At 28.9% G+C, this 11,880-nt stretch overlaps 1 protein-coding gene across 1 annotated transcript; it reads left to right on the top strand.

Moving 5' to 3' along the window:
- The first annotated feature begins 214 nt into the window (after positions 1-214).
- LOC120071747 (L-ascorbate oxidase-like) lies at positions 215-7,092 on the top strand. Its single transcript, XM_039024124.2, has 4 exons — positions 215-669; positions 757-969; positions 3,092-3,283; positions 6,013-7,092. Exons 1-4 carry the CDS (start codon positions 274-276, stop codon positions 6,982-6,984), a joined length of 1,773 nt encoding a protein of 590 aa, XP_038880052.1. The 5' UTR covers positions 215-273; the 3' UTR covers positions 6,985-7,092.
- The last annotated feature ends 4,788 nt before the right edge of the window (positions 7,093-11,880 follow it).

Here is an 11,880-nt window from a genome sequence, read left to right as displayed (position 1 = left end):
TATTAACACAATTAAGAAAATAAATAAATAAAAAATAAATATAATAAAACGAGAAAACAAAACCAGGATCATACTCAACCAACATGAAATTTGTACTATTGACTTCAAGATCTGGAGTTTGAACCTCCACGTGTTTTCAATAAAAAAAATCTCAAATTTTCATTATAAAAAGGAGCCAATTGTAAATTGCAGTGGCATCTTTCACAAACTCCCCTTCTTCCCTCCTTACTCATTGCTTTGCTTATTGTTCTTCCCTGCCTGGAGAATAATAATATGGCAAAAGCTGCAAATCAGCCATTGTTTCCTCTGCCTTTTCTAGTCATCTTCTTGATTTTCTCAATGATTTCTGGGTTTGGAATAACTCTCTCTGAGGCAGTTAACAATACCAGATACTTCAAATGGGAGGTTGAGTACATGTTTTGGTCCCCGGACTGTGTCGAAAACCTCGTCATGGGAATCAATGGCCAGTTTCCCGGGCCAACGATTAGAGCCAACGTTGGCGACACCATCATTGTAGAGCTGGTTAACAAGCTCTTCACTGAAGGTGTTGTTATTCATTGGCATGGAATCTTGCAGAGGGAAACTCCCTGGGCCGATGGCACTGCTTCCATCTCGCAATGTGCCATTAATCCAGGTGAAACCTTCATTTATCAGTTCAAAGCAGATAAGGTGAGAAAGTTTTAAAATGTCAATGTCGATGAAAGTGCAATTACGTTTCCGAAAAAAATTATTCATTTGTTGAATTTTTTTTTGCAGCCTGGGACATATTTCTATCATGGCCATTTGGGAATGCAGAGATCGGCAGGGTTGTATGGATCCTTAATAATAGATCCAGAAGAAGGAAAGAAAGAGCCTTTCCATTATGACGAAGAAATCAACTTATTGCTTAGTGATTGGTGGCATAAAAGTGCTCACAAGCAAGAAGTTGGCCTCAGCTCCAGCCCAATGCGTTGGATTGGTGAACCCGAGGTAGTTTAATTTATATATTATCTATTAAATTAATGTTTGGATTAATAATCCAATAGCATATTTCGTTAAATTATACAAAATATTTCTGAATTGTGAGATAGATTCAAATATTGTACTCTAACTCTGAAATTTTTCAATTTTATTCATGTATTTATTTTGAAATTTTATTTTAATATATATACCTCACTGAGAGTGTTTTTATTTTTTGTTTTTACTATTAAACAAAAAGATGGAGATGGCATGATGGTTAAGGTTTAAAAATTTAAAGGCCTACTTTAACCTCAAAAAAAAATTATGGAGTAATTTCAATATTTTAGGATAATTTTTTGAAACACAGTTTTAAAATTTATGCATAAAAATAAACACATCTCAAATCAAAAGAGATAAAATTGAAACATATGTGTGGTTTCTTAGTTAAATTCTTAAAATAAAATCAATTTATTTTTATTTTTTTTTAAAATTTTGACTTGTTTTTTCAAAACATTGCTTGGATGTAGATAATAAAAACCAATAAATTTATTGGTAAAAATAGTATTATAATTTTAATTTTAAGCAAAAAGCAAAAGTCCCGGTTAATAACCATTTGGTATTTTATTATTATTTTTTATAATTAAGTTGATTTCTTTTCAGTTTAATATTTCAAAAACAAAAATAGATTTTTGAAAATATAATACAAAGCAATAAATTTGGAAATAGGAGAGGTAGCCATTTCATTTTTGATTTTTGATTTTTGAAAACTAAAAAAAAAGCTCCATTTGGTAACCCTTTCATTTTTTTTTTTTTGTCTTTTTGATTTTTGAAAATTAATCTTATTTCTTCAAATTATATCCATTTTTAGATGTGGAAAATAAGTTTTCAGCCAAATTTTAAAAATAAAAACAAATTTTTAAAAATTGGCTTGGTTACGTTTTTGAAAATATATGTAAAAAAGGATTTTAAAAAACACAAAAAGATTAGAGGGTTATTGGCACATATAATTATTATATGTATTAAAATAAGTATATAATTCAAGGGTAAAATTTACACGAGTGTCAAAGAGAACTTGACTTAATGATATTGACATGATTTTCATTTCTAAAGATTGGAGGTTTAATCTCTCATCCTACATATTCAATACTAAAAAAGAAAATTACACAAGGATGAAACAATAAGAATCAAAACACATGGTTTTTTTTTTAAAGAAAATAACAAAAATAAAAATACACATATCTTTTTGAGACATGTATATAACTTAAGGTGTAATTTCCAACAAAAGAAAACATATTCAGAAAATATTCTCCCTCTTCTAAATTCCTTCCTTGCTTGAAATATGGTTTTTGTTATACATATAATAATTACTTTAATCAATGAAATTGTTGTACACCCTATGATTAGGGTCCTTGTGTACCAATGGATATCCATAGATTTCATTCCATAAATGAAATTGTTTCTTATAAAAAAAAATATATATATAATAATTACTTTTTATATTAGACAAATTATTTCGTTGACTTTTTTGGAAAGTTCAAATTAAGATTTTGTAATTTTTTTTTTTTTTAAACATTCTATAATTTTTCATAAAGTCATGAGATTAACTTATCTTTTATAAACATGTCAAAACTATTCTTAGAATAGAAATTCTGAAATATTTGATAAATAATAGAACTTAAATTGTGACCGGATATTGCCACACTTATCTAAGTTACCAATATACAAATGGAGTTAATATAGTCTCAATTTCCATCTAAAAATCTAAATGATTTCTATTTTAAAAATAGTTTTGAAATATTTATTAACGTAAAAATAATACTATACCTTTGAAAAGGATATAAGAGTATGTTTGAAATGAATGTTAATTTTTTTTTTTTTTCAATTTAGCCATATAATACATAAACAAAATTTGGATTATATGTAACCATGTAAGAAAGTAAAAAAATTGGAAATTAGACCACCCTACATAGGGTAAAGTTTGATTTTTTTGTTTTTTTAAGGAAAAAAAGTTTGTCATTAGTGTTTTAACTTGGTTGATTTAGGTAAAGTATTGATTAGAGATTTAGTAATTGTACTTTATCTTGTTGATTAATGGTATTTGAGAGGTTTAAATATAATCTTTTTTTTGTGTCCTTGTCTTTTCTTCTTGAAGACCATACTGATAAATGGGAGAGGGCAGATCAGTTGTTCAATTGCAGCTAAATACAACAAGAATTTGGAGCAATGTAAGTTGAAAGGAGGTGAACAATGTGCACCATTTATCCTCCAAGTCAAACCCAAGAAGACTTATAGGATAAGAATTGCAAGTACCACTTCATTGTCTGCCCTCAACTTAGCCATTGGGGTAACTCTCTCTCTCTTACTAAAGAAAAATCCAGATTGAACTTAATAATTATTCAAAGTGAACATAACTCAACCGATATACGAACGTGTTAGCAATCAAGAGACCTATAATTTGTATCTCCGGACCTTTAAATAAATAAATAATGTAAAACAACTATAGTCACTAGATGTATTTTGTAAACTTAATCTTTGAACTTTAAGGTTTATGTTTACTTGATCCCTCCGTTTTCTAAAGTTGTGTTTAATATATCCCTGAAATTTTTTAAATTTTAAAAAATTGATTGATCTATTAGATATAAATTTGAATTTTACATTTAATGAGGCTCTAAAGTTCAATTTTGAATTCTACTTGATATGTAAATTTTTAAAACACAAAAATTTAGGTTTTTTTTTTTTAAATTTTATTAAGCCATATATAGACTAACGGTATTTTGACGGTTATTTCCGATAATTTTTGTGCTTGACCTATAAAGTTCTATAAGAGAGGTAGATGTGAAACACAAAATTTTTAGTCTTTTAGAAATTTTTTCATAGTAACACTACCATGTCAATATGTTTTTAAAAATAATAAAAAGTCCATTAAAATTAAAAACTTGTTTATGAAGAAATTTTTTAGTGTGAATGAAAAAAATATAGTATTGACATAGTATTTGAAATTTTTTTATATAACTTTTTAATTTTTAGGCAATTTTCCATCTTTAACTCATGAAGCAATATTGAGAGAGTCTACACAGATTCCCCTTATGACAAAGGATGTGATTGACAACCCCACATGTTTTCCTCCAATTTTACTTTTTACTTGAATTTCAATATTTATTCTAAAAATATTATTGGGATGTTATCTTTTATTAAAACAAGTCGGAATCGCTAGTAATTGTCGGTCAGTCATACGGCGGGCAAATAATTCTTAATTGTTGATACCAAAGATAAAGCAGCGGATTCAGTAGCCCGGGCTGCAACAAGGACTCAGTGTCATTATGTTAATAAAAAATGGCTCATATAAAAATTTACTTAAGAACTAATATATAAAAATAATAAGTAATATGACATTATTTATTAGATAATTTATAAGACCGTTTAGGGTTCCAAATTGTAAGATTAAGTTTCTCCATAATTATAAAAAATAGATTAAAAAATAAGATTGAGTTTATTGGTAAATATAAAAAGTATTAAAAAATATGAAGATAGGACTACTCTATAAATATGTCACATTTATTAGTGAAATTAATTTGTTATACCAAGTCACCAACTTAAGAAGTTATGGACAAATGACTCCATATTATAATTCGTAAAATGAAGTTTAGGGAAGTAACTAGAAAGTATTTTCTAGTTAACAAAAATTTTAATAATTTAACTTTATTTTTTCTCTCTTCTTAATTAAAAAAAATGATTTATGAGATCTACATGGCCTTTCATGTGGATCCACCTTTCTTTATTTCTTTATTTTAGAAGGATCTACCTTTATTCTTCTTTAGGAAATAAAATTTAAATTTAAGGTAAAATTACCATTTTTTTATCATTTTATTTTTATCAATCTACTATAATGACTAATTAAATTAGCATTTTTAGAAATATCATTGTCAATAAATGTACTTAAGCCTCATTTTATAGAAATATCAACAAATAAAATTATGTCGATTGATATTTATGAAAAAAATTATAAAATCAGAAAAACAAAGAAAAAATATTCAAATTAGTAAATAGATATTTAAAATACAAATTAAAATGTTTACTATTTATATTATATGTACATGATTAATATTTCTTACTTATTTTTATGTATTTCATGAATTTTTTTACTATATAATAGAAATATTGAATCAAGCTTAATGAAAATTTTGGTTAGGTGGTGCATCTTTAACATTGTCTTCTATTATAATTAAATTCAGGTATTTTCATTATTGGGTTTGAACATTCACATGACTTTGATTTGATGATAAAATTTCTCTAATTTAGTTTTGAATAGCTATGAAATTCACATACATATATATATAAAATAAAATTAATAGCTTGAAGTAGCATATTAATTCATTTTAAAGTAGTAAGTTAATCTTTCTTTTTTTTTTTTTTTTTTTTTTTTTAAAAAAAATCCATTTTACATGTGTATTAAAAAATTAAAATATGATTTTAGTTCATATTTTGGAGTTAGTTTAATTTTAGTTCTTATACTTTTAAATATTTGATTTTAGAATCTATACTTTTAATAAATCTTAATTTTAATCCATACTCTTAATTAGTAATGTCCAATTTTTCATTACTCTTTATTTTTATTAATATTTTTGCTATAAATTTTCACAATGAATTTTTTTTTTTGTTGTTTAATCAATTTTGATAATAATTAATTTTGAGGGACTAAAATTAAACATTTGAAAATTAAAAAAATCAAAAATAAAAAATATAAGAAAAGCTATTTACATAAAATAGGAGTTTATTAGTGATAGAAAGAATTCTATCAGGTTGATAGAAGTGTTCTTTTTGCTATTTTTATAAATTGTTGACATTTTTTTTATCTATAAAAATTTTCAAAAAAAAAAAAAAAAAAAAAAACCTAAAACTAAACAAATTTAAGTTTTTTCTCCTATCATCTTTAGAATTATAAAAGTCGATAGAAGTTATGAGTGAGATTTTTATTTATTTATGTAGATAGTTTGACTTTTTTTATCAAGAAATTTTTTCTAAAAGAGAACTAAAATTAAACAAATTTAACTTTTTTTTTTTCATCTTCTTTAGAATCACCAACTGTTAGTGGTAGAAGCCGACGGTAACTACGTTGAGCCATTTGTAACCTCCGATATCGACATTTATTCCGGCGAGTCCTACTCCGTCCTCATCACCACCAACCAAGACCCAGCACAGAACTACTGGGTTTCCGTCGGCGTCCGTGGGCGGCTTCCCAAAACGCCGCCTGCACTGACTCTCCTCAATTACCTCCCGAACTCCGTCGCCAAATTACCCGTTTCTCCGCCGCCAGAAACCCCCAATTGGGAGGATTACGCCCGAAGCAAAAACTTCACATACAGAATCTTAGCCGCTATGGGCAGCCCAAACCCACCGATCAAATTTAACCGCCGCATCTTCCTTCTAAACACCCAAAATCGAATGAACGGCGGCTTCACAAAATGGGCAATCAACAACGTCTCTTTATCCCTCCCCTCAACGCCGTACCTTGGCGCCATCAAAATCGGGCTAAACAACACCTTCAACCAAAATCCCCCACCGGAAACATTCTCGGAGGATTACGACATCTTCAACCCACCGCCAAACCCGAACACGATCACCGACAACGGCGTTTACATGTTCAATTTGGGGGAAACGGTGGATGTGATTCTACAAAACGCTAACACATTGAACGACAAACATAGTGAGATTCACCCTTGGCATTTACACGGGCATGATTTTTGGGTTTTGGGGTATGGAGAGGGGAAATTTTCCGCCGCCGTGGATGAGAAGAAATTGAATCTGAAAAACCCACCGTTGAGGAACACGGTGGTGATATTCCCATATGGGTGGACGGCGATTCGATTTGTGGCGGATAATCCAGGTGTTTGGGCGTTTCATTGTCACATTGAACCACATTTACATATGGGAATGGGGGTTATTTTCGCCGAAGGAGTTCATAAGGTTGGAACAATTCCGACGAAGGCTCTGGCTTGCGGCGGCACTGCGAAAGTGCTTATTAATAACCCTACCCAAAAACCCTAGAATGGGAATCCTAGAATACCCTTGAAAAACCACAGATATGTGGTTCTTTAGGGTTTATGGAAGTTTTCTTGTCTTATGTTTATGAGCACCTTTTTTTTTCTTAATAAAATTTGGCTGGTTGTATTTCGAAGTTTCTTTTCAAGTTTGATTCATGTACTTTTAAATATTCATAAATATAATCTCTATCGCTTATTTCATCTTTTTGTAAACTTTTTATCGTTTATTAAAATTTTTACTTCTCTCTATCATATTATATATTTTCTTGCATGAAAATTATTGTTATTATTTAGCCAATTTCGATCAAAGTTGACTTTTAAATACTATATCTACATGGATTAAAAGATTAGACATTTGAAAGTATATGGATTAAAATTACATCAGGATGTTTTGAACCTTTTTGTATGACTGTGAAGTGTCCAATATGAACAAAAAAATATTAAATTTTAGATGGTTTTTTTTGGTCCCTTGATGTAATGAAGGGAAAAGTAGGGTGTTTCATAATTTTCATGATTTTTTTTGGTAAATGATCTAAAATTGTGGAGCTAAATGAAACTTATGTAGCATATCAACTTATTTAGGCAGATACTTGAGTACAACAAATTGAAGTAAAAAAAAAAAAAAAAAAGTACAAGTTTGATATAACTTTGATGTATATGCCAATTTGATCCCATGCACAGTTGATCTCTGTAGCAAGTGCCTAATACAATTTTTTCTCTTTACCTGAGAAAAAAAAAACATTTATTGGAAGGATGAGTGTGGCAACTTAATTTTGTTCAACATTTTAATTTGAATTAATATGTATATTTGCACATCTTTGCATGTTATTTGTTAATTGAATCTAATTTCATTGGTACGTTTATTTGTGAATATTTGGTACTTTTTTAGTTTGGTTAAAGTAACTAAATAAAAACAAAAAAACAAGTAGGATAAAATTTTGAATTTCGATTTAGTTGATAAAAGGCTACTAAGGTATTCAAAAAACACGATGATCCAAAAAAACCGATCAATCCAACCCAACTCATGCAGTTTGGGTTGGGTTCAAATAATAAAATTTTTGTGGGTTAGGTTGGTTCATGGATTTACCTAAAATGATTCAAACCAACCCGGACCAACTTGAACTTATTATTAACATTACAATCTATATTTTTTACTTATGATACAATCATATATACATATATTTATTTAAGTTTTATCATTTTTTTTTGAATAATTTATTCTCCAACAACTCCTAAAAACAGTTTTTAGCACTTTGGAAAGAAAATATTCATTATATAAATTGAAATTGAGTTGTTAATCTTAATTTAATATATGAAAATAATTAAATCAAATTTTTACATATTAACAACTTACTTTCTTTTAGAACAAAAATAACCCGATCAACCTGAACCAACCCAACCCAAATGTTTCATGGTTGGGCTGGATTGGGTTTATCTTTTAAGAAGGGTTATTTGGGTTGAAGAAATTAACAACCCGAATAATTGGGTTGGGTCCAAAAAGTCATTCAACCCAACCCAACCCAACTCAACCCACGAACACCGCTAAAGGCTACAATCATTTTTGACATTAGCTAATTTTGGCATGATTATAAAACTGAAAATGTTAACCAATAAAAAAAGTACAAATATGACAAATTTTTGGATGGTATAAATCTCATCTTTCTCCACACAAACCCTAACTAGGCAATAGATCTCATTCCACCCTCTTCATCTAGAACCCCAGCAGCAACCAATAGATCCATTCTCTCTTCTACCATGAAAGATAGAGAGAGAAGAGGTATTAGAAAAAAATAGTTTTTTTTTATTGTTATTTCTTCTCTTCTTATTTATTTATCAATTTATTTTTATTTTTATCATGTGAATGCTTATTTATTTTAACATGTAGCGATTGTAGATCTATAACTACTGTCTATTTTACTCTCATTTTATTTTTATTGTTATTTTCTTTTTCATCTACTTCATCTACTTCATCACATATTTTCTTTTTAGCTTCTTGTTTATTAAAAAAAAAAGAAGAAATAAATGCGTAGTAAATAAGGATATAAAATTAGAAAAAATGAAGAGTAAAATACTTTAGGGGAGGAAGTTGTGCTCTTGTCGTGATAAAAAAAAAAAAAAAAACCATTGTTTAACAAATGTGATGGAGAAAGAAGGAAAAAGTTTTTTTTTATAAAGTAGGAAGAGAAAGGTGAGGAGGAGAATGGAGTTGAAAGAGAGGGAAAATGAAAGAGGAAGATTAAGTACATATAATAGTTTTAAGTTATTTTTGTGTTTATTATTATTCACTACAAGCATTCTGGGTTTTAATGTCGGTTTTAAACTGACATCAAAGGGCTTTAATGTCAGTTGACAACCGAAAGATAGTGTTATTAAAACCCTTTAATGTAGTTTGTCAACTGCAGTCTAGAATCCATTGAAGCCCTTTAAACTGACATTGAAACCCATAATCTATGTTCGTTTTTTCAATTATTGTCTTTTTTTTTAAATTCCATTTTCGAATCCATTTTTAATATCGGTCAAAAAGTAAAAATGACATTATATGTCTCGTGTTGGGTCAGAAAATGTCCGTCATTGTTTTTTATTAAAAAATATAAAAAATTTTGCATGGTAAGCCATCAAAATTTGTCTTCCACCTATGAATTCACTGAACTCAAACCTGAAATAAAACAATAGACTGAACAATACACTCTACCACAAAACTAACTACAAAGTTACCTGCAATGAAGCACACTTCTATAATAATTTGTCCACAAACAAGAATTAATATTTCCAATCCATTCTATACACTAATCAAATATGAAATAAACACACTAATCACCGACATGATAACACACTTTCATAGAACAATAATTATAATTATCAACCACCTCTATAATAATCATTTCTCTCATTCACAAATATCAATTAGTACTTCCATGAATACTTACACCAAATATCCCATAAACAAAAAAAAATTATACATAAATCTTTCAATAAACAGATCATGGTTAGATACATTCACATTCATTCTAAGCTAGCATTTACGTTCTATTGAGACAAAAAATAAGAAGTACATCCTTACACTCGACCAACAAAACTTGCCCATTGGGTTCGAACTACGTCAATCTCTCCTTGGCTATATGCATTTTTTGTATTGAACTACAAAGAAAAAAAAGAAGATAAACTCAACATAAGTTTACATCATTTATTAAATTAAAGCTAGTATATAAAAAATAAATAATTTACAAACGAGGCTAGTAATGGGAGTAGTAGGATTATGCACTATTTCGTGTATATAATTTTGCACATAGTACCCATGTCCTACAGAATCTAATTAACAGGGGCACTACATATAAAGAAGTTGAAAACAATTATTATTCTTATATTCGAATGAACATAAATTGTTAAAAAATAATGCAAATTTACCTTTACAGATTTCCATTTTGGAGAAGACTAATGGTATTGGAGATCGTGCTTGGCTTGCCATGTTTTTAATCTACTAAATAGTTTGAAAATATTAGTTATACATAAATACTTCAATTAAGAGCTAAGAAAGTTCATTTACACTTACATATTTATAACTCCATAAAAATCCTTTTGAAACTTACGTCGAATAGAGTCCAAAACATAAACACAATTTTCTTGTAGATTGATTACAATCAATATCCAATGATAACTACAATAAGCAACAATTTTGAAATATTAGTACTCATATAATGCAAATTAAAAATAACTAAAGAACTTGTATTACTTACCCTGTGTTATATAGAATAAGGACTAATTATTTCAAATTAGCAAATTCTAGTTGGTTGGCTAAATTACTGGATCGAATATCTTGAGACTTCACATGTGGCGATATTCTTGCTTGATCAATTATAAAAAACTTTTTTGTAATATCATGACCATATTCATCCCAAAGATACCTAAACAAAGTAAAAGTTATTATTTAAACATGAAACAAAATATACATGAGTGAATCTAGATGAGTAATACTTACGCAATGTGTCAAAATATACCTATTTCAACCATATTGCAATATTGGATCAGATTATCGCGACTTAAATAAAAAAATTTGTCTCTTCCAAATATATGCTCGTTCAAATTGATACAGATCATGTCTACATCATTCATGTTATGCATGGCATGTCCGTTCAAGAGTTTGATGGTATCTTTGGTGTCAGTATATTTGGAGGACTGACCGAAGCTCTTAATTGTTGAATGGTCTTACCATAACCAAAGTTGCAAAAATTCAAAGTACAAAAAATAATAAATAACCAAACTCATATACTGAAAAAGAGGCATACTTTTTTCTCGTCAACAATAACTACAAGTTCACGAGGCCATGTTACGAAGTTGCCCATTGCTTGATTTAAGGACTCTATTTTTCCCTTCACAGGAATTGGTATAGGGAAATCTTATGCCTTGACAATATCAGTCAGAGCTTTCATGTATCATTCAAAAGGATACATTCACCTCAAATAAATAGGTCTACAAAACTCAACTTCTCTTACGAGATATACTACAAGGTGTACCTCTAAGAGGCATAGAGCGACAACTATATCCTTTTGCATACCCTTTAACTGAGATGAATAGATCGCCTTGGAACATATAGCATTAAAGAAGAAGCATAGGCGAGTAATTGAAAGTCTTACGTGTTTGGGTAAAATATCACGAATGGCTACAGGTAATAATTGTTGCATAAGAACGTGATGGTCATGTGACTTAAGTCCGTAAAGTTTCAAATATGTGAGCGACACTAAACTTTGAATGTTCGATGAATAGCCGTCAGGTACTTTAATTTCTGATAGCATCTTACGAAAGCTCAATTTCTCAGCTTGTGTTAATGTATAACATGCAGGAGGAAAAAAGACTTTTTTCTCTCCTACTTGAGGGGCTAACTCTGATTTAATGTCCAGTTCCA

The sequence above is a fragment of the Benincasa hispida genome, chromosome 2, assembly GCF_027475165.1.
Source record: "Benincasa hispida cultivar pf3 chromosome 2, pf3_genome.v1.1, whole genome shotgun sequence".
Classification (NCBI taxonomy): domain Eukaryota; kingdom Viridiplantae; phylum Streptophyta; class Magnoliopsida; order Cucurbitales; family Cucurbitaceae; genus Benincasa; species Benincasa hispida.
The sequence above is the reverse complement of the archived record's forward strand: the minus strand, read 5'-3'. Positions and strand labels throughout refer to the sequence as shown.